Source organism: Ursus maritimus, unplaced genomic scaffold (genome assembly GCF_017311325.1).
Source record: "Ursus maritimus isolate PB19 unplaced genomic scaffold, ASM1731132v1 scaffold_7, whole genome shotgun sequence".
Taxonomy (NCBI): domain Eukaryota; kingdom Metazoa; phylum Chordata; class Mammalia; order Carnivora; family Ursidae; genus Ursus; species Ursus maritimus.
Window position 1 is genome coordinate 31,681,599 of NW_024426885.1, and position 27,548 is coordinate 31,709,146.

General features: G+C 36.9%; 1 protein-coding gene across 4 annotated transcripts; it reads left to right on the forward strand.

Annotated features, from left to right (window-relative positions):
• The first annotated feature begins 1,909 nt into the window (after nt 1-1,909).
• On the forward strand, nt 1,910-26,099 carry TCTN3 (tectonic family member 3). 4 transcript variants are annotated; one of them, XR_571007.2, is made up of 15 exons: nt 1,910-2,286; nt 2,436-2,559; nt 2,881-2,999; nt 3,970-4,097; nt 4,333-4,441; nt 4,597-4,712; nt 5,204-5,239; nt 5,938-6,018; nt 7,095-7,220; nt 8,237-8,344; nt 8,794-8,888; nt 9,150-9,303; nt 12,035-12,150; nt 12,383-12,520; nt 25,204-25,338. XR_571007.2 is itself a non-coding variant. In XM_008700229.2 (14 exons), the coding sequence occupies exons 1-14, from the start codon at nt 2,031-2,033 to the stop codon at nt 25,438-25,440; spliced, it is 1,827 nt and encodes a 608-aa protein (XP_008698451.2). In that variant the 5' UTR covers nt 1,914-2,030; the 3' UTR covers nt 25,441-26,099. The 4 variants fall into 4 exon arrangements, 3 of the variants coding, with proteins under 3 accessions (XP_008698451.2, XP_008698517.2, XP_040480507.1); XM_008700229.2 differs by lacking the exon at nt 12,035-12,150 and having other exon boundaries at nt 1,914-2,286; nt 25,204-26,099; XM_008700295.2 differs by lacking the exon at nt 12,035-12,150 and having other exon boundaries at nt 1,914-2,286; nt 5,944-6,018; nt 25,204-26,099.
• The last annotated feature ends 1,449 nt before the right edge of the window (nt 26,100-27,548 follow it).

Below are 27,548 nucleotides of genomic sequence, written 5' to 3' on the forward strand. Positions count from 1 at the left end.
AAAATTACTTCAATCAACAGACTCTTGCCAACACTAATAAATTCAGTAATAATTTATTGATTTACCATTGATTGTTAAAGTGTAAATTCCAAATTTTTAAATCTGGAGGTGGTTGTACAATAGAAATTTTATATAAATAAATGCAATCCTGAAATAACATAAACTCTAAATATTCTTGAGTTAAACGCAAAGAGTTCAACAAAACAATCTTTTGAAAAATATTTAATGCACATCTAACATGTCCTAGGTACTGTTCTAGGCATAGGACATATCAGTGAACAAAACAGACAAAATTCCCTGGTTTGTGGAGTTTATATTCTAGTAAATATATATATATTTTGGTCCTTTCCTACAGAAAAATATACATATCTCAGCAGTCCATTATACAATCATATGAAAATATGTTTGACTTCCAGCTATAAAATAAATCTCACAGAGATGAAAAGTATAGCATAGGGAATATAGTCAATAATATCATATAAATGTTGCTGGGTGACAGATGGTGATCACATTTACCATGGTGAGCATGGGGTAATATATACAATTGTTGAATCAGTATGTTGTACACCTGCAACATTTATGTTAATCATGCTTCAATAAAAATTAAATAAATGAATAAATAAAATATTTGAGAACATTTATAACACAGAGATATATTTAGCTACCGACTTTAAAACATTAGAAGTCAATACCTTGTCAGAGAATGTGAGGAAAGGTCAGGGGTCCTAAAATTTATCTGCCTAAGTGATTCACTTGGAGAAGGAGGTATTGGCTAGATTTTGGGTAAGTATACCAGATTTTAGACAACTCTTAACAGATCTCAATTTATATCTCTGAACTAAGCAACTGAAATAATCCAAATGTCAGACCTGTGCAGACGGAGGAAAACACTGGGTCTAGTGGGAGCAAGATTTTGATCATCCAGATTTGTACTGTCCAACATGGTAGCTGCTAGTCACATGTAGTTATTTAACTCTGAATTAAGCAAAATCTTATATTCAGCTCCTTCGTCACAGGAATCACATTTCCAGGGCGCAATAGCCACATACAGCCCGTGGCTGCCATACTGCACAGTGCAGACGGAGAACATTTCCAACACTGAAGAAAATTTTATTGGACAGTGGTGCTCTAGAAAATCAGAAGAAAACGCCGCCACTCCTGGGAAAGACTAAAACTTCCCGAAAAGGGTTAAAACAAGGGGCGATTATAATGGCAAAAAGGTAGGTTTTCTTCTCTATCCCTTGGCTATTTCCATTCCTGCATCTTATTTTCCCTTCAGCTCCTAGAAAATCTGCCTCTCCTTTCCTTACTCTTTCTCTCCCTAGCTTCTCACATTCTTTTCCTACCCCACCTCTCACCCTTCTCTATTTTCTCTAAAAACAACTATGCAGTCCACAGTTAATGATTGCAGCATTTATTGAGGTTTACATTTTTTTAAATAATTCTCATCGTTAAAATTTAAGAAGCCTAATCTTTGTTTCCAAAAAATACAATATTTAGAGGGAAGTTTTTTGGGGTTTTTTTTTTTTTAGGTGTATGAGACCTGTGTATTTTCCTCCCCGAGATCATTATCCTTCCTTAGTGTTTCTCACCTTTAGAATCCGGGTGGAAAAGATATGCAATTCTCGTTCCAGCCTCTGGGGTTTCCTTCTGTGGAGGAAGAGCTCGGTCCTGTGGGCCGCGACGCCGGCGCGGACTCCGCGGCACCTGCGGTTCCGCTAACCTTCTACTGTCACCTAGCGGAGAGGAGAGGCAAGGGCTCCTCTCTGAGTTTGGCCGTTACCAAGCGACGGAGGCGGTGCGCGGCCTGGCCTAAGGAGGAGGGCGCACACTAAAAGAAAGAGCTGTAACAACGCCGCTTTCTATTGGCTGAAAAGCTCTCGGCCATTGTCTTGAGCCAATGAGCAGATCCATGTGGATGACGTCAGACTAGATGCGCCTCCTACCTTCCACCCGCGACGCGCCGGGCGACGGTGTAAACCCACTTCGAGCTCGCGGGGGTCTTGACTTCCCCATGTGCATCTCGCCCCATGTGCACCTTGCAGCTCGCACTACTGCAGGTGTTCTTCCTGATGGTCCCCGAGGGCGTCTGGCCTCAGTCCTCTTCCTCCCCGTCAGGGGCTGTGCCCACCCCTTCGGACGTAGGGCCAGGGTCGTCGGGCGGGACCCTTCAGTCCTCCTTGGAGGGGTCTGAAACTCCCTGGCCTGTGCCTGGGATCTCTACGGTGGGCCCTACGGTCGTGACTCACTCTGCACCTGGGAATGGGACCATAGACCTCTTCCCAGGTGAGGAGAGGAGATGGGATGGAAGCCATTGACTTAGATCTAAAATTCTGTAAACAAAGTGAATTGCGACAAAGTGGAGTATCGGAAGAGGGGAATTCGCGCTTGGAAGTTTGGGAATATTCATCCCGTTCGCTCTGCTTTATCTTCAGTCTTACCGATCTGTGTCTGTGACTTGACTCCTGGTACCTGCGACGTAAATTGCTGCTGCGACAAGGACTGCTATCTTCTCCATCCGAGGACGGTTTTCTCCTTCTGCCTTCCAGGCAGCGTGAGGTAAGTTGCCGTGTGCTGGATGAATCCTAAAGGAAATTGGGACCCTAGAATAGGTCATATTTGGAAGTAGGAAGAATTCTCTTTCCTGCCTTCCGCTCCTACTTCCATTTCTATAAGTGGAATTACCTTGGTTTTTCCCAGGAGTGAAGTTCCTCCTCAAATTCTCCAGAGCAGGGTAGTCCAATAGAATAGGACCTTTGTGTTGTCTTATGCCTGCCCAAGGAGGCCTCTCTTAGGCATTGACTGACATCCATGCAGCACCTTTTTGGACCTAGCCCTCTGCTTCTAAATGTGTCTGTTCTTCATCCTGTTTCTTCTCAGGTCTTCAAGTTGGATGTGTGTGGACGACTCTCTTATCTTCAGGAGTAATTCCCCATTTCCTTCCGGAGTTTTCATGGATTCAAATGGAATTAGGCAGTTTTGTGTCCATGTGAACAACTGTGAGTAGAAATGTTTTGGCTATTCTTGTTACCTAACATTTGTTGAAAATTGGCTTTGTGTCTGGACTTTTGTTTTTAAACTTTTCTTTTGTCTGTTTAATTTCTACCATCTGCCCTCTTCTACTTCTCCACCTGCCCCTTCTCTCTTATTAGTGAACTAATATACCCTATTGAAAACCCATACAGAACTTTAATTTCAATCATCCCTGTTAGCCATAACGAGATGACTGCAGGAACTTGAATAGATTTCTGTGTTGTTTTAATATAAATTATAGAATCATTACAGAATATACCTCTTTGAAGTGTCTGAAATTTTAAATGTAGAAATTATGAAGTGAAAGGAGGGAAACATAACAAATTCATATACTTGAAAGATGGAAACATTATTATTAGGACTGGTCCGTTGAAGTTTAGAAGAAACATGAAGGAGAGGACAAATTGAATGTTATCTCCGACTTTGCCATGTTCCGACTGAAACAGTACCATTTTGTTGTACTAGAGGCTCATCTGGTATGGGGCAAATGTGAACATTATTGAACCTCCTGTTTTCATCACAGATTGCTAATCACTCACATTCCTGGCATCAGGGACTTGGAACTGCCTGGCATTCATTGGCCGTCTGCTTACCTTAGATCTTAATGATAAAACAGTAATTCTTTTAACAGAATACACATACAGTAGAAGGTGATAAAAATCATAATTGTTATCTTTGAAAGTGGAGTATTATTGATTGGGAGTTTTCTGGAAAAATGTTCTATAACTTAATCTGAGTAGTAGGGATAAAAGTATAGCAATGTGTAAAAAATTCTTTTGAGTTTACACTCAAGATGAGTACATTTACAGACTTTGCTGTGTATGTATTATGCTTCAATAAGAATACTTTTTAAAAGCAGTTATTTGGCATGCCAGGTATTTTTAAATAAATATTTTTCTTTTATCTAAACCCCTTTTCTTTTAAAAAACATTTTAGCAAAATTAAACTATTTCCAGAAGCTCCAAAAGGTCAATGCAACCCACTTCGAGGCTCTGGCTACAGAGTTTGGAGGCGGATCATTCACTTCAACATTCCAAACCCAGTCACCACCACCTCATTACAGGGTGAGCCTGGGGATAGGGATGGGATTGTTTGGTGTGGTTTGCCTTCATGGCTGACAGCTGACCAGGTATCTTTGAGGTACTCCCCTACAACTGGGTCAACCATTGTTAGCTCTTTTAGAAGACAGTATTATCCACATTCACAAGCCCTTGAGTTAATTTTTGTTTTTACTTTTTCTTTTCTGGTGGAGTTCAGTCCAGTCTCACTGTGAATAAATTTCTACTCTACTTTGTTCAGGCTGGGGACCCCATTTTGACTTACTTCCCCAAGTGGTCTGTAATCAGCCTGCTGAGGCAGCCTGCGGGAATTGGAGCTGGAGGGCTCTGTGCCGAGAGCAATCCTGCAGGTGAGTCCAAAACAGAAATGCCAATCTTTTTGTTCCATTTAAAATAGGCTTTCTTAGAAATAGTTTAAAAACAAAAACCTAAAAAAAAAATTGTTTTTCATAAAAATAAAATAAGCTTTCTCTTTGATCACTCCCTTAATTCTTTGTGTTCTAAGGTTTCCTGGAGAGTAAAAGTACAACCTGTGCTCGTTTCTTCAAGAACCTGACAAGTAGTTGCACTTTGGATCCAGCCCTCAATGCTGCCTCTTACTATAACTTCACAGTCTTGAAGGTGGTATTGCTTCCCTCCCCACTGTCACTGTTGTGGATATAAAGTCAGCATGCTTCCTGCTCTTGGGTTGTGGATAAAGCAATGAATTGAAAGTCAGAATGCCTAAGAACTACGTAAAAAACAGAGGGCCCAGAAGCCCTACCCTCTGAAGAAAGATGAAAAAGCTGGGGGATATACATCCAGGATAAGAGATTCTACCCTCCTGGATAATGGCATTGGCTTGGGAGGGTGGCAGGGGATGACATTTCACTATTTGACCAAAACCTCTTGCTTTTGTCCTTCAGTAGAGCTCTGCTCAGGGTAGAAGTGTCATAGCCCAACCTCCCCATAGCTTTACTCATAGGATGTTAGTATAAAGAACAGTCAGGTAGAAGAGAAGAATCATTCTAATATGTTGATTTTTTTCCTCCCCACACGTGAAACTACAAGCTCCTGGAGATTTTCTCTGAGATGTATGCACACTCACGGTTCTTGCTATTCTCTTATTCTAGGTTCCAAAAGGTGTGACTGATCTGCAGAATATGAAGGTATGACACTATTTATCAGGGAAAAGGAAGGAGACTATTTGTTCCCTTTGTATCTGAGGCAATTTCAGTCTAGACTGTAATTGTGAAAGGAGATCTATGTGTGATGTATCAAACTCTTAAGTGTGAATCTAAAACATTGTTTTCCCATGTATGTTCTATATGATTAATAAGCATCACATGAAATAGGAGTTCATAAGGTGTTAGACAAATTTGGGAAACATTGGGTTAAGTAAAGTTAAATACTATATTTAGAGTGGACTTCTTGGAGTCTTTAATGTGCTAAGGGACTTGGTACTCTAAGAGGGGAATATCGAATATAATATTTCTAAAATTTATTTGGGGGCACCTAGCTGGTTCAGTAGAGCTTGCAGCTCTTGATCTTGGGGTTCTGAGTTCAAGCCCCACACTGGGTGTAGAGATTACTTAAAGGAAATAAAAACTTAAAAAAATAAGAACACAGAAATTTGTAAAATTTATTTGATCACAGAACCTTTATTTTATATCTAGTGGAATTAATGTTCTGAGAAATATGTTTTGAGAAGTGCTGATTTAAAATTATTTGTGATCTTAAGTTGTAGGCTGGCAATGGAAGTAGAGTGGAAGGTGGTCAAAAATGAAAAGTACTTATTTCAGCCTAATATGTTGCTAGAAGAGAAAACACTGCTTTTGATTTCAGTTGATTTGCTTTCCCTTGCAAGTTCCAGGTTCCTGTGACCCTTGTCTCACAAGCTGGTTCTCCTCTCTTGTCTGGAAACACTTGTCAGAATGTGGTTTCCCAGGTGAGGATGCTGACCTCGGATTCTGGACTGATGTTTGTTGATCAACATTACCAGAGGTGCCTCGTCTTCCATTAAGTACCAGACCAACCCCACGTGAATTTTTGTGCATGGAACTTAACATATCAAATTGAGCCCATCACCTTCCTCCCTACCATATTTCAGTTTCCATTGCTACCATCCTCTGGTATTTCATATACAAAAGATTATGATTGCTTCTGACTCTTCTTTCTTTACCCATTTGCAGTTTATTATAGTTCTTACCACATTTTCTTCTGTTGACAAAATTAGTATCACCTGAAAGTCTGAAATAAAAGAGTCAACTTCTTTTCCTCCATTCTCTCTTTTGATCACCCTACAGAAGGAAGAATTCTCTTAAGCATCATTGTAAAGACTGGTCAGAAATCTAAGGTTACCTTCAATTGCTTATGATTTCCATCTCTAGCTATTGTCTTCATTCATCCTCAGACATTGGGAGAGCCAAGTAAACCGGGTGTCCATTCCATGCTCCCTCTCTACTCCCCTCCTCTGCACACAATCAAAACTCATTTTTTTCCCCTTTCAATCCTTACCAGAAACTTCTCCCATGAACCCTTTCAAAGAGCTCTTTTTGCATGTGTAGATATAAAATGAAGTCTGTCTTTTCATGGTATTTGTGTTTGGCATTTTTAAGATTACTTGTTTAGTCTCTCTCATTCAGTTATTTTTTTATTGAGATATAATTGACTATAATTGATATATTATTATATATAATTATATAATAATATAATTAGTCTTAGGTGTACAACGTGATAATTTTAGATACACATATATGTATACACACATGTATATAGTGAAATGATTACCACAGTAAGTTTAGTTGATATTCATCACCACACAGTTAAACATTTTTTCTTGCAACGAGAACTTTTAAGATCTACTCTCTTAACAACTTTCAAATATACAATAAACTCTTATTAACTCTAGTCACTATGCTGTACCCTCATTCAGTTATAATAAAACTCTAAAAGACAGAAAATCTTCTGAATAATTGGCCCATTAAATAATTTATATTAATTGATTCTACTTTTGTATTTCAGGTCATCTATGAGATAGAGACCAACGGGACTTTTGGAATCCAGAAAGTCTCTGTCAGTTTTGGACAAACCAACCTGACTGTCGAGCCAGGCACTTCCTTACAGCAACACTTCCTCATTCGCTTCACGGTTAGGGCCCTTCCAAAGGGGATTGAGAGGGGAAGAAATACTGGATCAAAAATAGTTCCTGTGCTTCTGTGATGCATGCAAAATAGATTAAGACTATGAAGGCCTAGGGTTCCACACCCAGCCTAAAAAAAAAAGAACATGAAGGCCTAGTTTAATCTGTCAATTGAAGCCTCAACATTTAGTATTTCATAATTTAACTATAAATAATAGAGATTCAACAATGTTTATTCAGTAACATTTTCTCAGATTATCTGGCCCCCCAATGAAGCAGGATTTTAGTCTCAAATCCAAACTCTCAGCCTACCTCCCACAGAAATTCTTTAACTAGCTTTTTTCATGTTTCTGGGCATTCAGCAGTTTTTTGTTTTTCACTTTTAGTCTTTATATTTCTGCATTATTTGAGTTTTAAATACTTGTAACGAATTTTTGCTTGTATATGTTTATGAACGTGTCAAAATATAATGTGACAACATTCAGCATCTTACTCATTTCCCACTTAATCTAACTTTACAGGCTTGATCACCATCTTTTGGCTTTCTTCTACTTCTTTCTTCTTTTCGAACCTAGCAGAATCTGATTTCTTCTCAACTCTGCCCTCAAGTGATCAAACAAGTCTCATGTCTCTCAGTTTATCTCTGGAACATCTGTAGTTATTTAAGAGAGATTTCTAAATTATGTTTAAAATCCTCTCATTTCAGCCAGGCTAAACATAGCCCTCAATTGATAGTAATTTTTGAGAAACAGGGTTGGTCGATCATTGGTTGTAATCCTTGGTAGAAGTATCATGTAGGGAATTTCAATTTTCAGATCACTCAGGACCTATTTTAGTGAATAAAAAGTAAAACACGGAAGTTTTGCAAGAGACTTCTGCAAAATGCTCCATTGTGGAAGGGAGCCAGGTCGTTCAGTGCAGCTAACTTACTGCATTGCCATAAAGGAGGGTATGAAGCCAGGCCATGAAAAGTGTGAGAGCATGCTTTTCTCTGAGAGTGACTTTCCCTCTACTCTTTCTGCAGGCTTTTCAACAGAGCACAGCTGCTTCTCTTACTGGTCCTAGAAGTGGGAATCCTGGCTATGTTTTTGGGAAGCCACTTTTGGCCCTAACTGGTGATATAAGTGATTCTGTATCCTTTTTTGGAGCTGGGTAGCCTGTTGCAGCCTCAGGAGAAAAGCTGAGGCTGCTGATCTTTTGGGATTTCCAATTCTGAGGTCCCCTGATTTTTTAGGTATTCAGGACTTTCTTTACTGAACCATTAATACGTTATGTTCTCAAAGTTGTTGCTACCAAAAGCTTTAAAATGTGTTAAACTGGCTGAAGGTAAGGATCATGACTCATTTCTGTTTGTTTTAATGAAATATTTTTATACTGCTATGTGGTTAGCTATTTGGGGGGAAATAGTTATTGTCTCTGTGTGTTTTTTAATTGCTAGAGGAAAAAAAAACCAAATTTGTGACTTGAACAATGTCATGACATTGGTAAAATATAGTGTTAAGGAAAAATTAAGAGCATAAATTTTCCAGTCTGCCTTCTTTTTATTGTTATATTCTCCTTGACCATTGGTTTCTGCCTCAGATGACCCTCTTGCAGAGCCAAGGTGATGGAATTTGCTCTGTTAAGAGACATGAAGTACAATTTGGAATGAATGCAGTATCTGGATGCAAGCTCAGGTAACTTTGCTTCCACATCATTTCCCACAATTTTGTCTCTGTAGGGAATATGTTGATGTGACAACTTTTATATTTTGAATGACGATGCTAGTTAGGAGTAGTCTTATAATCTAAATGATGTTAATACTGCTAAAAGTTTTCTGACAGTCTTTTATATCTAATAATAAGGATTATTTCCTCTAATTTATTTTATAATATCATTTTTAAATTTGGATTAATATGTTAGCATTGGACTCCCACCTCCGTGGTGTTTCCTTTCAGGCTGGAAAAGGTGGACTGCAGCCACTTACGGCAGGAGATTTATGAGACTCTTCATGGAAAGACCAGCCCAGAATATGTTGCCATCTTTGGTAATGCTGACCCAGCCCAGAAGAGCGAGTGGACGAGGATTCTCAGCAGGAACTGCAGTGTTTCAGTAAGGAGAGAAATACACGTTCTCACAAAAACTCACTTTCCTGTTTGTGTGTAAATTACGAATATCAAATTAAAACCATCCCTGTTTCTATAGATGATGGGACTCTCATAGAAGGAAGATAATGTAGTTGTCATAAAAGGAAGAATACAAGAAATCACACGAATTTAAAGTCATTATTTCAAGTTAGGTTTATATCTAACTTATTATCCTTACTTGGAAAAAAATTTGAAGGTAGAAAAATATTTGAAGGTAGAGATCGTTCTGTGGTTCAAATCAACCTACTCATAGTAAGGGAAAAATAAATCTATTTATTTCATATATTTCAAATATTCTCTTTCATTTTGAATGTTTGGTTAACACAGATTCTTTCAGGTTGAAATTGGGTTTTTCTGTTACAATAGTTTACATGTTTACATTTAATAAAAATACATTAACAGGTTAAAAATTCAAACCATGTATAATGGTATTAAATACAGAGTAAAAACTGCAACACACCCTGCCCTGGAAGGAACCGCATTTAGCTGTTTCTGTTTTTACTTTTCCTAGATCAGTGCCAACAGGTATATCTCTTGACTCCAGCCCAGGTGAAAAACGTAAATCTGCTGTGCTAGTCTGTCTTCTTCCTCTTTTGCCTACCCCCTGTCTCCTCACTGTAGTCAGCCATACCTTTAATTTTCTTTTCTAATTTTAAATTGTTTTTTTTCTGTATAAGTAATGCATACACTTGGCTAAAAATTGAAAAAGTACAAAATAAAAATTTCTCAGACAGCTCTTCCTTTCCACACAGGCAACCAAAATTACTAGTTTCTTTCCTTCCACAGATCCTGCATTCTCACACAAGTAATTACTCTTGTACTTTTTTTATCCAGATGATATAATATTGTAAACATTGCCGTGCACCTTGCTTTTTTCACTTGATCTTAGAGTTTGTTTTTTATCAGTACATAGTATGCTTCCTCATTCTCGGATAATATAGCTGTATAGTATTCCATTACTTGGATGAACCAGAATTTATTTAGCCAGAGTTTTTGGTGGACATTCAGGTTGTTTTCAGTCTTCTGCTATTATACACAGCGCAGCATTTTATAACCTGGTTCAGGCACCATTTTGTACATGAGAGAATAAACCTACATGATAATTTCTAGAAGTAGAATTGCTAGATCAAAGGTATATACATTTAAAATTTTAATTTCAGTTTTTTCCCCAGATGTGCAATTTCCAGTCCCATCATTCATCTGTGAGCCTGCTTCCCCCCCTTCATCAACACTATGTTATGAAACTTTTTGGTCTTTTTTCATAAGTGAAAAATAGTATCCCAGTATCCAGTATAGTTTTATTTTTCTCTCACTGTAAGGTTGAGTATTTTGATATATGGTTGAACAATTTGTATTTTATTCACTATTGTCTATTTATATTCCTTGCCCATTTTTATTGAATTACTGGTCTTATGACTTACAGGAAATTTTTGCAGATTTGAGAAATGGACCTTTTTCTGTGGTATAATTTGCAGGTTTTTTTTTCCCAGTTTGTCATTTGTCTTTTGACTTTGTTTCTGGTTTGTTTGGGGTTTTTTTTTGCCATATAGATACTGATTTTTATATTGTGAAAGACATCAATTTATTTTTTTTAACCTTTGAGTTTTGGTTCAGACTTTGAAAGGCCTTTCTTCTTAGCCATGATTTTGGAAGTGCCATTATTCCCTTCCTCAGCACTATTACAACTTTATTCCTTATATATTTTTTTCCTTTTAAGAAGACCTGGGGGGGATAAGTAAACACATGTACTTGATCCAGCCTTTGGGCAACTGATGTCAAATTGAATTCTCTTAAATTTCCAGTATAGCTCTACAGAGAAATTGTGGTTTGGGGTGATTGTGACTGAGAATAGGAATAGGATGGTTAGTGACAAGGTTGAGATTATACTGGAACTACTCTTTATTCTTTTTTTTCTCTTAAACCTATTTATATTTTTAAATCACAGTTTCAAAAAACATTTGTCAACATAGAAAAGTATTCCTAATGTAGAATAAATAAAAAGAAAGATGTTTTAAAATATTTGGAACAAACACATGAAAAGCTGAACACTGTTAGCCATTAAGAAAATGCAAGACCACAATGAGATACCACTTCACACCCACTAGGATGGCTATACTTAAAAAGGTAGACACCAACAAGTGTTGTCAAGAATGTGGAGAAACTGGAACCCTCAGACGTTGTTCATGGGACTGCAGATGGTGTGGCCGCTTTGGAAAACAGTTTGATAGTTCCTGAATAAAGTAAACTTAAATAGGGTCTGTCTCCCTCATTCCTAGTTTATATATGTTATTGCTAGTGTCTGAGCCTTACTATAAAAGATATGAAGCGGGAAAAGCACAAGGCATATTTGAGGATAATTTGTATTTGCTGTTATAGTAATTCACTTCCATCAGTCCTTCTTACCTTTTGGAATTAATCCTTCTGGAGTCAGACTGCTTGGTTGGACTTCGTAATCTAACGCTGAAATGTCTTCCTTAACCTTTCACTGCTTCTGTGTCCAAATCCTTTGCTTTACTCAAGTGGTCTGCTCAAGGCCAGTGCCTCCATCACACCTGGCACATAGAAGAGACTCAGTAGCTATTATTCAGATTAATCAGTGAATGTCCCTCCATGGTATCATGTGCTATTCTAGTTGCACACCTTTTTATATGCCATCTCTCCACCTGAATTTCCTTTACCATCACCATTCCTTCCAGTCACATATTACTCATCCCAGTCCCATGAAGCCATCCTCAACCAGAAGTGGCTGTTTCTGGCATTCTACAACAGTGACTATGCACCAGTCTTGGAGCACTTCTTATAAGCATTATACGTGAGCTCACATTTTATTAATCTCTGTATTAGTCATTTCCATTTTAGAATTTTAACTTTTTAAGATCCAAGACAATAGTATGATCTATTGAGAACTTTTGTGTTCTTTCTCTAAGTCATATTAGCTTCTCTGTTATATATAATGTTTAAGAAACAGTGGCTACTTAATGCATGGTAACTGACTATAGGCAACCATCAGCAATTCAAGCAGATGTTTCTTTACCCTTTTACAGGCTATGTATTGTATTTCCTGCTGTGTCATACCAGTTTCCCTGGAGATCCAGGTATTATGGGCATATGTAGGCCTCCAGTCCAACCCACAAGCACACGTGTCAGGAGCCCGCTTCCTATACCAGTGCCAGTCCATAAAGGTAAGTCATGGCTCATAAAGGACCACTAAGCCTTGGAATGCCTAGATTGTCTTATCAGCTATATGATAAGCAGATCACTTTTTGGCAGTGAGAGCCAATTTATGCTACCAGCCAACATTTGGTTTGAGTGAGCCGACACAGCTTTTAAGTCAGTCCTCCTTGCCTGGTTATTGAAATTTGCATGTTGTCATGATAAATACAACCTATATCCTTTTCCCCGGTTTGTTTTCTCTTTTAATTTCCTGAACCCAGACTATAGTATAGGTTAACTTCTTTTCAATTATCGTATCAGTGTTACTATACCAGCTGATTTAACTTACAGAAGACATTTTCCATAACTCTGCATTCAGCGTGACAGTCACACACTTATCTCTGAGCCTGTTGATTGCTTAAAGTTACTGCTGGGGCTAGTTTGTAGTCATCAATTCTTAATTGATTGCACTCCATTAAAATAAATAATTTTACTATGTAGTTAACATATACCTGTTGTTTATCAAAGAGGTCTTTAACACATCTGCCTTGATTTTAGTATCTAATCCTTAGCTTTAGAATTGCAAAAACAGAAATGATTAAGTCCCAGTGAACTGATTCACATATAAATTGCATGCCAGTTAATTAACTTCTAATGAAAATTAAAACTAATTGAAATTATTACCTATATGTCATTGCATTTATATCCCAGAAAAGAAATAAAACTAGAGACTACATATAGGTCAGAAATAAAATATCTTTAGCTTTTTCTTACAAGGTTGAGTACCTTAGCTCTCTTTGCCTACAAATGGGGTTAAAAACTCAGGTTCCCAGAGACTGTTAGTGAGAGCACTCCATTTTTCCTCTGTATTGGTTTACTGAATAAAATAGCACTATTTCTACAAGACTCTTTTAATCTGTTACAGATCCCACACTGAATATATTATTTTGTTTTTCTAAACTATATCTTTATTTGCAAGTACTTATGTAGTTTGGGAAGATATGCACAGGACTATTCTTTTTTTTCTGAATCTCTGGTTTTCTTAGGCATGAAAGTGACCCAGTGCCTCTCTCTTATGTATATATTTTAGTCATTATTTTATTCTAGTACTTAGTAGAGGTTAGCTTCTTGGGTTAGTTTTCCCCCTCTACAATATCACACTTTACAGTCATTCACATCTAACTAGCCTAAGTGACTGACAGTTGAGTATTTCAGCTGTGCTTCATTCATGCATCACTGAAGGCAGTATCTATTCCAATCATGGAGCAAATATTAACTGTGTTGAACTTACTGAGAAGTGGTATGAAATATACAAAATCATGTACCCTTACTTATGATGATTTAAAGGATGTACAAAGGTAATTTTGACTATACAAAAATTTTCACTTTAAGGGCTGACTAGAGGGGTGCCTGGGTGGCTCAGTCGTTAAGCGTCTGCCTTCGGCTCAGGGTGTGATCCCAGAATCCTGGGATCGAGCCCTGCATTGGGCTCCTCTGCTAGGAGCCTGCTTTTTCCTTTTCCACTCCCCCTGCTTGTGTTCCCTTGCTCACTGGCTGTCTCTCTCTGTCAAATAAATAAAATCTTAAAAAAAATAAATAAATAAGGGCTGACTAGAGAAACTTGCCCTTATGAAAGTTGCCATGCCCCTATAAACAAAAGGAGCTGTGAAGCAATAGTGTCATATCAGAAAAAACTAAGCAAATACAAATATTTCTTTCTATAATAAAGAGACATTAATATCATCTGTATTGAAAGATGTTTTTACTTCTTCAGTCATGAGTGGAAGTTTTCTCCTGAAGTCCTATAAACATACTCACTTTATCTTTATGTGTTTATATTTTGATTATTTGTCCTTAACTTTAAACCCTTATCCACACAGGCTTGTCTCTCAGGACTTCCTGTGAAATTTTTTTCTTAGAATAGCAAAAGACTATTCAGAGAAAGCTAGTGTACATGTTCCCAAAGCTGCTAATGTAAAAAGAAGAGTTAAACTTTCAGAAGATATGTGTTCTGTGATTTTCTGCCTACCTACTGGCCACATAATTGATAGCAGTGTCACGTGAGCTATGACAGTCAACTTCGTGTATCTGAGTGATGGCATAAAAGTAAAGCTGGGTGGCAAACTGTAGGCTGTGGGCTAGAGTTAGCCTGTACAATTGTTTTGTTTTGCCCAGTGTTTTGTTTTGTTTTGTTTAAATTTGTGCCACATTTAAAAATCAGAAAATTTCATGCTGACATTCAGATTTCTCTTGAAAATCTAGCAGTAGTGATCCTGCACTCTGGCGTGGCATAAAATCTCTTGTCACTGAATGGTGGTTTCTACTTTTAAATAGAGTGCCCCTTTCACACAACATACGCCTGCCCACCCTTAGCCATCCCACACTCTCATTCAGGTTATCTGCTTAGAGTGGTAAGCATTTGTGTTTATGACCCTTGGAATGAAGCTGCTAGATGGTCAGTTAAATTTTGAACTGAACTGTATGAATGACTTCATTGTACAGATGTTGCTTTAGAAACACTTTAAATTCTTCTCACTATAAAAAGTGAAGTAGCAAAATTTTTGGAAAGTCCCCAAAGACAAACTACAAACAAGGAAGAATTCAAGCAAAACACTGTGTAGACTTCCCTGTCTTTTTGTATGATAATAATAGCTAAACATTTATTGTCATTTACTTTGTGATAGTTACTGGTAGTGTCTTTTATAAATTTTTTTTTAATAAATATTGCATCCTTACAACAAATCCATGAAGTAAATAGGATTTACCTACATGGTACTTTGCTGCTTATAATTTTGTACTAATTGAGCCTTTAAAGGGATCTTTAAGTTTGGGAATTAATAAAATACAATATGTCTGGGGCGCCTGGGTGGCTCAGTCATTAAGCGTCTGCCTTCGGCTCAGGGCGTGATCCTGGCGTTATGGGATCGAGCCCCACATCAGGCTCTTCCACTGGGAGCCTGCTTCTTCCTCTTCCACTCCCCCTGCTTGTGTTCCCTCTCTCTCTGGCTGTCTCTCTCTCTGTCAAATAAATAAATAAATAAAATCTTAAAAAAAAAACAAAAACAATATGTCTGCTATCTGAATAGAAACTTTTTTTAATTTTAAAAAGAAAATTATGTCTAGAAAGAAACAACTACTTTTGCAGAATATTCTGGATCACTCAACACCAAAACAATAAGTGAGTGACAAGAACAATGTAGCAGCACAGGATCAAGGCTCTGAATCTTTATAGAATTATAATACTCAATTCATCTTTATCTTTAAATGGATTATCAAGCTTTTTAGATTATCTAGGAGGCCTATTTTTTGCAGTTTAGGGAACATGGGTGTTGAGTCAGTCAGACATAGGTCTAAATCAAGTTATTTTATTTCTCTAAATCTAAGTTTTCTCATCTATAAAATGGAGATTAATAATAATACTTCATTGGATTGTGCAGATTAAATGAGATCATAAAAGTAAAACAGCACATTTCTTGGCACATAGTGAATACTCAGTAAATATTGCTCATCATATCATCATTATTATTTTTATCATCATAACTCTTTTGGTTCCTAAATTTCCATAGAAGTAACATATCAAGAAGGTTTAAAGCAAAAAACCAAAGAAATAAGCAGGCATTAGAGCAGTATTTTTCAATCTTTGTTGGCTATCACCCATGGTAAGAAATATATTTTACAACACAACCCACATTATAGCACACACATGTAAAACTGAAACAAAAGTTTTAGGAAACAATATTTTTTGCAATGTACTGTGTGATATTGTCTATTCTGTTCTTTGTTTAATGCTAGACACTAATGGGTCACAATTTGCAATTTGAAAAACACTTTTAAAAAATACATCTCTGACTACATTTTAAAGCTAATTATATTATTTAATAATTCCTTTTATTTATTATAATTGAAAGTTGGCAGTGTTTTATATATCAATCATAGCATATGCTAGAATAATTGCCAGTCTAACTCCCAGTCTGTCACGGTGGTTTTTTTTTTTTTTTAAATATTTTATTTATTTATTTGACAGAGATAGAGACAGCCAGCGAGAGAGGGAACACAAGCAGGGAGAGTGGGAGAGGAAGAAGCAGGCTCATAGCAGAGGAGCCTGATGTGGGGCTCGATCCCATAATGCCAGGATCACGCCCTGAGCTGAAGGCAGACGCTTAACCGCTGTGCCACCCAGGCGCCCCTGTCACGGTGGTTTTTAATCTTATGGACCCCACTGAGAATTTGTAGAAGCTATTCACCTACTAGGAAAATGCACAGACACACAACATTCTTTATATAGTTTCAAGATATTTATTGATTTCTTAAAGCTAGGCTAAGAACTATACTAGGAAAGATAAAGAACACTAAACAAGAGTGAAATTTCCTGATTTTAGAAATAATTGCTATAAGGGAAAGGGCTAGGAAGTGGCTGGATTGGTAAGAAGGAGTTCTATTTCTCTTCTTACCTGTTGATGTCTCAGAGAATATCACTACCTTTGGATCACTGTGACAGTCTGTAAAGTTTGTCCCTGAAGTCTTCCTTTTTCAAGGATCAATCAACCACTATTTGCTTCTATCTCTTAATGAATGATAAGACTATAGAAGTACTTGACTCCCTTCTGTAGTTTTTTTTTTTTTTTTTAAGATTTTATTTATTTATTTGATGGAGAGAGAGACAGCCAGTGAGAGAGGGGACACAAGCAGGGGGAATGGGAGAGGAAGAAGCAGGCTCTCAGCAGAGGAGCCCAATGCGGGGCTGGATCCCAGGATTCTGGGATCACGCCCTGAGCGGAAGGCAGACGCTTAATGACTGAGCCACCCAGGTGCCCCTCCCTTCTGTAGTTCTTAATAGCCTTTATAGAAGAACTTTACTTGGTTCACTGGGTTGTTTTCTTTTACCTTTTTTTTTTTTTTTTTTAAGAATTGTGAAAGTTATGCTCATTGTTCTATATGTTAAAATGTATAACTGCTTGAGATATCTCCCTGATACATGATGTTTAACCACGTTTATTCTTTAACATATTTGTTCTCTTTGACTCATTTGAAAATCTTGATAATTTCATTGACATCTTTAAAATACTGAGGGAATTTATAATTTTTCATTGTCTTCTCCCTCAAATATATGTTTGGCCCTAAGAAAATATGGAGAAATAATGTGTACATTATCTAGCAGACCACTGTACGTAAAGGGTTTTTTTTTTTCCAGAAATTATCGTTCTTCTTAATTTCACTTTATTTAAATCATTAGTTCTTCTAAAGTCGTAGTGTCAGTATCAGGTATCAGCTAACTTCCTAAAGATTATGTACTTACATGAGGAAAAATTACTTTTACATGGGCCTTTACAATATGTTTTATAGTTAAATAAGTTCTAATCATCATAATAGAAATCATCATACCTGATTTTGTTAAAGAGTCTCATGAATAAAACAATCAGATGCAGTTCATTTTTTTGCATAGGATTCTGATTTGGACAAACATAAATCACATTTTGGGATAGTTGGAAAACTTGAATATGGACTATATTTTAGAAAGAAATATTATTAACAGGAAAAGTAGAGGTTCTTTTTTGTTTTAAGTAGGTTAGTAAATAGCCTGCACAGTGAGTTCACATTGATGTCTGTGTATATAGGTCAAGATATAAATGTTAATAATGGTATTCTTACAGGTGGAAATATGTTGTTTTTATTTCTCAGTTTTACTTACCAATAGTCTTAACTTTTTACATTATAATTTACTGCTTTTGTAATAAACTTTCTTAAGGTCACTAGAAATAACTAGATGTTACTTTAAAGATGAATTTATTCAGTTTCATTTACAATAGCATGAAAAAACATAAAATAGTTAGGAACCAATTTAGCAAAAGAGCAAAAGGCCTGTTCACTATAAAACATTACGGAGAGAAATTCCAGGAGACCTAAAGAAATGAAGCGATATACCATGTTCATGGAGAAGACTCAACATTAAGATATCTGTTCCCAAATGGATCTATAGAATGAATGCAAACCCCAGAAAATCCTAGCAGGCATTTTTGTGGAAATTGACAGCCTGATTCTAAGATTTACATGAAAATGCAAAGGACTTAGACTAACCAAAATAATTTTGAAAAAGAAGAACAAAATTAGAGGACTTACTCTGTTGATTTCAGGATATACTCTAAATCTCAGACAGTGTGGTACTGGTATAAGGGTAGACAAATAGACCAATGAGACAAAATAGAGTCCAAAGATAGATCCACAAATCAATTCAAGGAGAAAAAGGACTTTTTAAAAAACAGTTGGTGCTAAAACAACTGGATAAAACTGGAACTACTGGGTAAATATTGGGGAAGAAAATGAATTGACTCCATACACAGAAAGTACTTATGTTTGCATCATAAACCTATATATGAAACCCAGAGTCACAAGGCTTTTAAAAGAAACATAGGAGAATATCTGCAAATTTGAAGTAGGTAAATATTTCTTAGATAAACAAAAAAAACTAAAAATATGATAAATTGGTCTTTATTGAAATTTAAAATACCTGCTAATCAAGACACCTCTATGAAAATGAAACTGCAGTATATAGTTTGTGAGAAAATACTTTTCAATGCATTATGTGACAAAATATTAATATCCAAAATATAAAAAGAATGCCTACAAATAAATAATGCAAGGACCCAAAAATAAACAAACAAACTGAAAATGGAAAGATTTGAGCAGATAACTATACAAAAGGAGATAAACAAATGGCCAATAAATGTGAAAAGGTGCTCAGGGTCTTTAGTCATCAGGGATATGCAAATCAAAGCCATGAGATACCACTCACTAGGAAATTCAATAGAATATTTACTAGAATAAAATAAAAAGACTGATAACATGAAATCTCAATTTTCATACATTGCTAATGGGGAAGAAAAATGGTATAACCATTTAGTCTTTTACAATATTCATCTTCCCTGTGACCCAGCAATTTTACTCCTGAGTATTTACCCAAAGGAAATTGAAACATATATCCAAAACAAGACCTATAAAGAGTGTTCATAGCAGCCTTATTCATAATAGCACAAAACTGGAAACAACCCAAACATCCATCATCAGGAGAATGGGTAAATTGTGGTATATTCACATAATGGAATTCTCACAATATAACACTGAATTACTGATACACAAAACAGTATCGATGAATCTCAAAAACATTTTTCTTGAATGAAAGAATCTAAACACACACACACACACACAAACAATACTTTAAGATTCCATTTGTACAAAGTTTAAGAACAGGCAAAAATTAATCTTTAGTGATAAGAAAGTGGTTGCTTCTGGGAGAGAGGGAATAGAATGGAAAGAAGCACAAAGGACCCTCTGAAATGATGATATATTCCAGATCTTGTTTTGGGTGTTGTCTATATAGTATATGCAATTGTCAAAACTCATTGAACTGAGCACTAAAGATGTATACATGTTAATGTATATGAATTATACCTCAATAAAAAGTTAAAAATACAGAGGGAAAATGAAAATGAAGGCCACTGATTGGGGGAAATATTTGCAATACCTGTATCTAACAAAGTTCTTATATGTAGAATAGAGCTCTCAGTGCTCAGTTATGAGTTATATACTTGAGCAAAGATGAATTGTTTTAGTTCATAGTTCTAGTTCATGAAATGTGCAGCTACAGAAACATAAATCTAAGAGATGGTATCCATGGATCTTCCTCTAATAATGATAGTTTTTTTCTTTTCATTTGTAACGATTTGACGTAGAGAATTATATAATGTTTTAAAATTTGTGATTATAAAGATGTAATATAGTAATATAGTAGGTGTATTTCTTATAACCAAAGTCAAACAAAACCTAATCCAGACTTTTCATGTTGTTACAAAATAAATCATATTTGGGGACAAAGGATTTTGATGCATGTAAGCTGGATTGAAACAAACCTCATGAAGTGTTAAAACAGAATTATTGGTAGTAATTTCGGAAGTAAACATCATAAAATATTATAGTTTAAGGTAGAAATAAATTAAATCAACCATACATCACAGAACTGGATCCACAGTAAAAGAAATGTGCTGACTTGGCTGTGTGTCTTTTGTTTGTCTTGATACAAGAAATGAGATGCCAGACTTTGAGGGTTGGGTTTTTTTTTTTTTTTCTCTAGCGTTCTTGCTACACATTCACTGAAGAGTGAATTCTTTAATTTTGCTTATACATAACTTTTAAAATGCAAATAGAAAAACTTGAGTCTTAAAGACAGGGATGAACTTAAACTTAACTGAACTTAAGCACACTGAACTTAAAAACCTTGTTCTTCATGTGGTACTAAAGTACAAATTCTACAATGGGTCAGTAACATTCAGTATTATCCAGTGACCTGGCAAGCGCATTCAAGTTCCTTTTAATTATGGACTGTCTGCTAGACTGTATTTGTTTCAAACCTCTACACAGTTATGGAGGCAATATTCTTAATATATGAAGAAAAAGCATTTCATTCGAAATACTAATTTATAAATAAATATATGAAGGAAGGAAGGAAGCACAATCTTTAGGGATCCTAATTACAATGTTATGGGGAGAATAAGGGGTCAAAGTGAGCTGTAATTGCTGACTATTAAATAGCTATGGCAGGGTGCCTGGGTGGCCCAGTGGGTTAAGCATCTGCCTTAGGCTCAGGTCATGATCCTAGGCTCCCGGGAACAAGTCCCACATTGGGCTCCCCGCTCAACGGGGAGTCTGCTTCTCCCTCTGCCCCTCCCCTCTGCTCTTTCTCTCTCTCAAATAAGTAAAATATTTTTTAAAAAATAGCTGTGGCATACTTTCTTCCTTGTGTTTTATTATCTCTTGCCACTTTGTATTAGTGCCCTATCTCCAAAAATACCTCTACTCATTTGTCCAAAAAAAAAAATCTTTATTGAGTGCCTATTTTGTGCCAAGTACTATCGTGGGTGCTGTAGATACGATGCATGGTAAACAGGATAGACGTCATCCCTGTCTTTATGGAAGGTGTAGGGCAATATTGAAGTAAAATTTAGAACACTGTTACAGAAATCATCAGGAGATACTGATAGCCTGGGCCCAAGTGGGGGCTGTGAGGGCTGCAGGAAGTAGACAGAGTTCAGGAGATTTAGGGGTGTCACAGATAGGACTTGACTGCTAGGATATGGAAGTTGAGAGAGAATGAGTCAAGGATAATAGATAAGTTTTTAGTTTGGGCATTTCATTCATTTATTTTATATCTTACACATGATAGATACCCTGTTGACTGCCAACTGTAATTTCGCTTTCTGCAGTTACCTTTCTGTTTTTCACCTCCTTTTTTTTAATTTGTTGGGTGTGCCTGAAGTTTTCGTCCCCTTACTGTTTTGTTATGTCTGTTGTGGAAGACTGCCTTCACCCTGCTAGAACCCACTTGGCCTCTAAAGTGCCTGGAAATATACCTCTTCCCAAATGGCCCTTAACCAATGCCTGAAGGATGTGGGAATAGAAAAGCCCAGCCCCCTTGCTTTGGGTTGGGACAAAACAACTTATTGGGACTGTGAAACCTACCTTATATTTCAGAGTTCCCCTGCAGATGTGACTAATGCTAGATAATGGTATAATTTATCAAATTAATAATTGTATAATTTATCAAAATAATACATACGTATGTTTTTTAAAGTAAAAAAATACCGGAAAAGAGGATCTCTTAACAAAAAATAAAATGCTATATCTCCTATTGCCTTCATTCTAAGCAATATTGAACAGTTATCTCTTGAATCATGAATTTATAGGTTATTTATTGACTTCCTATTTTAGATGAGTTTAGCTCTGTTTTTCTCCTCCTACCACTCTCCCAATGTAGTTACATCAAAATATTTTATTAAATCAATATTCAGTGTTTCATTATTATGATTATATAAATATGCTGAGCCAGGTCATTAAATGTGAATTTTTTTATTTCTGAAATTAATAATTACCTCATATTTCATTTCTTTAGTTTTCTTTGAGCTAAAGGCTAAGATTTCTCACACTCTCCAACATCTCTAAAATTTCTCTCAATTCAGTTTTCTAAACAGTTGAACTTGCCATATGTGATATTATCAGTTCTACTTTTTCCTATGTATTTTCTCCATTAGCTGGTGTAGTATAAACTACATATTGCCCACCAGTTGTTCTGGAACTTTCCTGTCATCCTAGGAATTCCTCTTGCTTCTCATGTTAGATTCACTGTTTACTAGACACTACTTTTTCCTTCTTGGTTGACTCTCCTGTTTTGATGGAGCTCAAAATCTAATAACCTCTTTCAAAAGAAGGGACATGTAAAGTACATTTTTACTTTAGTTCACATGTCTAAGGATAGCTTTATTCAACCATCATCATTGTCATTATCATATCAATTATGATTGATCATTTGACCAGACATTCTAGATTGAATTCTAGATTGGAAATGATTTTCACTCACCATTTGAAAGCATTCTTCCACTGTCTTCTAGTTTTCATTACTGTCCAGATGCTATTTTAAGATCTTTTGCTCCTAGTAATCTGAAGCTGCTACAGTATTATGCCTTGGGTAGGTTTATTCTTCTTTCCTTTTCTCATTATACCAAACAATTTTGGGGATCTTTTGCTCTGAAAACTCTGAGAATTTTCTGTTATTATTTGTTTAATAATCATATATACACACAATTTTCTCTGTTCTTTTTGTAACTCTTGTTAATCTGTTACAGGGCCACTGATTGGTTCTCTATTTTTTTTTTCTTTTCTCTCATATTGTCTATCTCTTTACCTTTGTTCTTTCTAGAAGAGTTCCTCACCTTTCTTTTTTAACCTTTTTATTGATTTTTTTTCTGACTATCCATTTTTAAAATCTAAGAGCTCTTATTTTCTATTTCATTTCATAATATCCTTTTTTATATATATTTAAAGATCTGGAGCACCTGACTGGCTCAGTCAGAAGAGCTCATGACTCTAGATCTCAGGGTCATAAGTTCAAGCCCCACCTTGGGCATAGAGATTACTTAAATAAATATAAGTTTTAAAAAATAAAATAAAAAATAAAGATCTTAACTTTTCATCTTTATCTTTCCTTGTCTGTTACTTCTGGGCTTATTTATTCTGCTCACTTGGTACAGTTTTTCTCTTTAAATTGAGAAGCTTCCCCCATATATCTGGCAGTCCCTAGCTGTCTGTCCAACATAAGAGTAAGCTGTTAGGCTAATTGAAAGCTCTGTGCTCATGAATGAGACTTGCTGACTGGTGACCTTCACAGTAGGGCAGTTAGGTGCAGTTGCTTTTGGGGTTATGGAAATGCCAAATGTCAGAATCTTTTTGTCTTGTTGCTGAAACTGGTCATTTTCTCCATAAAAGACCCTCCTGATTCCTGACTGACAGGTGTGGATATAAGACCATCTGTCAGCATTTGGAGCTAAATGAGGGAAGGGATTTCTTTATATAGAATAATTTTCCTATTTTTAGTTCCATACATCACTCTGCCCTTCTTTATGCCCAATGTCCCTAAATCCAGAATTCCTCTTATTTAAATTGTCCAATCTCTTGTTGAGGTGGGGAAGGGGGGTAGTTGCCTGATCATACTGAAGGGGTTATCATTCAGTAACCACTTTCTGTCCATACCTATGCCTGCCACCATATTATATCCTGTCCCCCCCATGTTCTTTGTCTGCTTAGTCTCAGCCAGTCTTCCATGCCTGGTTGGAGTCAAGGTTTCCTTTTCAGCTTTAGCCTAAGCTGGCTGTCCTGGAATGCATGTGGTTCTTTCAGTGCCTCAGAAGTTACATTACTTCTGTGCCAAGTCCCTCAGAAACATCACTGTTTTAAAAAAAGATTCCAGAGAGTTAATATGACATGCAGTATTATCATAGCACTGGCCCCATACCCATTTTTTTAGGTACCTAGAAAGGTTATTCCAGGCAAAGTTGTGTTCCCAGAGCCTGGTATTTATTATTGCCAAAGACCACAGCATATAAAATGTAGCATCAGGGTAAACAAAGGTGAGTGGAGAAATACTCATTTCTGGTTCAACAAGATAGTTATTTACTGCCAAATTATAATCAGAAGTCTGATTGGTAAGCACAGAGTCGGAACAAAAGGAATTCATTTTACATAAACTTGTTTCAGTCATCAGGCTACAACTGTATCTACCAAAAGCTATGCATATTATTAGATCAGATACTTGAGTCAGCTTGATGAGGTCCCTTCTTCCCCAAGCATCTGTTTCATTTGATTTGGTGGGTGGTTGAAAGTATCTTTTCTAACCCCAAGATTCTGTGAATCTGATGGGCTTTTTATCTACATGATGGAGTTCTTTGCTTTTCTGTGAAGTTTCACATTTTCTGCAATTGAAGATGGAATAGAATTGCCACTACTACTTGCACATGTGTACTGCTTCAGAGCCTGGAGCCTTCTGGGACTTGATAAGGTAAAGCTGCTAAGCATGTTAACAGCAGCAGTTTTCCCATCTGCCCTCTCTGATACTGGCCAACTCCCCAGTTGGGGGAAGCTAGAGTCCATTTTTCAGTCTTTAGGTAGTTGTAAGTGTTCACAATTCTAGTGTCGTGGACTGCTGCTGAGAAATTCATTTCCAATGTATCACAGAATGAGAACTACATAGGACCAATTGAGAAAAAGGCATATCCTGCTTAGAGCAATTTGGTTTTGGTCTTTTTTCAGGAAAAGTAAGAGTAAGAGTCAAGTTAGAGAGTTATGTGAATGGGTACCAAGCACTGACCTGTCATGGACTTTCTTCCTGCAGGATTACCAACAAGTAACAGAAGTAACTTTGACAACTGTTGTGACCTTTGTGGACATTACCCAGAAGCCAGAACCTCCAAGGGGCCAACCTAGAATAGACTGGAAACTGCCATTCGACTTCTTTTTTCCCTTCAAAGTGGTATTCAGCAGAGGAGTAGACTCTCAAAAAGGCCCAGCCTCTCCCATCCTTATCCTGTGTCTGATAGTACTTGGAGTTCTCAAGCTAGAAACCAAGTGAAACAAGAAGAATCAGATTTTAATTTTCCCTATGGGAAGTTCTGAGACAGCCTACTTATCTTGGCTACATAGGTCCATACCTGCTTGTGACCAGAGGAGAGTATTTAAGATAACACAAGACCTAACTGAAGTAATGTTGTATGTGAAAGAAGGGATTTTTGAAAAACAATAAAAATACCTTCTTTGTCATGGCTCTCTGCTTAGGACTCTGTAGACCACCAAGTACACGTTAGGTTCTCTACTTCTCAAGCTAGGAAGAACACAAAGAGCCCTTCCTCCAGCTCTTTAGGTTGTGTTACGCCTGTCTGAAGTTGTGCAAGATCTTATCCATCTGCTCACAGGCACACTTAGGCCCAGCATAAAAAGGAACGTGCTCCTGCTGTCCCCCAGATGAACTTGGGAATAGATGCCCTCTGGACTTGAGAGGAGCTGACCTTTGGAAACAGAAAACTGCTGGCTATAGATTTCATCTTGCCCCTCCCTACTCCCTTGGGCCACACTCTGCTTGGGCATGAGTGAGGAGAGCAGTTCTTTCTAGTCAGTTTCCAGAATGAATGTGGAATCCCAGTCCCCCTTTTTTACTAGCAAATGATCCTACCACTCATTTCTGTATTTTTCCTTCCTTCTATTGTGGTGAGGAGAAATAAAAACTGATTGAGAGCTTTGTTGTACTAATTCTAGCAGCGCACAGAAGCTGACATGTGATCACCTCATGATTATGTGCATTAGGTTTAAAAAGAGGGGGAAAAAAAACTTCCATACATAGCACAATAGCATTCAAATCAAAGTACTTGGGTTCTTTTCCTGGGATTGGAGCTAAACATAGCAGGATAAGTAAGATTAGGAGGGAGCGTGGAAGGGTGAAGGTGATACTAGGAGCCAGAAGGTTGGGAACCTAAAGTGACTGTAGTAGAAACACTGAATGGGCAAAATAGGCACTACCAGGGGTAGTTACATGGAAGCTCATTGTATGGGGACTTGAAAGGCAGAGAGAAACTGGGAGATAGTCTGTTTTTTTTCTGCAACATATTAATGATCTGAATCTAGAATTGCCTTTTAATAAGGCATTTACTTAGTTATAATAAATCCTACTTCATGAGCAGAAAATGCTGATTACAAAAGCCATCTCTGATGGGTTTATCATTTTGCCCCACTCGAAAGTACCCTGAAAGTAACCTGCCTCCCTGGAGGAAAGTGGCAAGGTTCTCATAGCAGTTATTACCAAACCAGGGGAAAGTGCTTCTGTACAAGGGAGATTCTGCACAGCCGGAGTTGGGACCTGAGAAGCTGATGGCATGGTTCCCACTAGAGTCTGTTATGTAGATATTTATGGTAATTCAGCAACCCTGCCTCCGAAGAAGCCTGTTCCAAAACAGACCACAAAGCTAATAGAGTATTTAGGGTCTCCAGACTGGGCTTCTTAAAGGGGAATAAAGTTATGTGACAATTCACCCTATATCATGAGGTAGGAGACATCTAATCTACTCCCAACAGCCTACAAGTCCTCAGAAACTGGTCCCCCTATATCTTTATTCATCTGCTTATTCCCATGCCCAGGTGCTATGAAACCATTCCATGCCTCTACCAAAAAAATTTAAATATAACTCACATACCATAAAAGCCACCCTTTCAAAGTATACAATTCAGTGGTTTTTAGTATATTCAGAGTTACATAACCACCACCACTAATTCCAGAATGTTTTCATCATGCTAAAAAGAAAGCCCATCCTGATCAGCTTTCACTTCCCATCTCCCCTTTTCCCTGGGTTCCTAGCAGTCACTAATTTTTTTTCTCTCTCTATATATAGATTTGCCTGTTCTGGACGTCTTCGTATAAATGAAATCATACAATATGTGACCTTTTGTGCCTGGCTTCTTTCACTTAGCATAATATTTTCAAGGTTCCTGTTGTAGCATGGATGAATAATATTCCAGTGTGTGAATAACCACATTTTATTTATTCATCAGTTGATGGACATTTGGGTTGTTCCTACCTTTTGGAAGTTGTGATTAATGCTGCTTTGAACATTCATGTACAATTTTTTGTGTGGACTTAAGATTTTATTTATTTTGAGTATATATCTAGGAGTAAATTTCTGGGTAATGTGA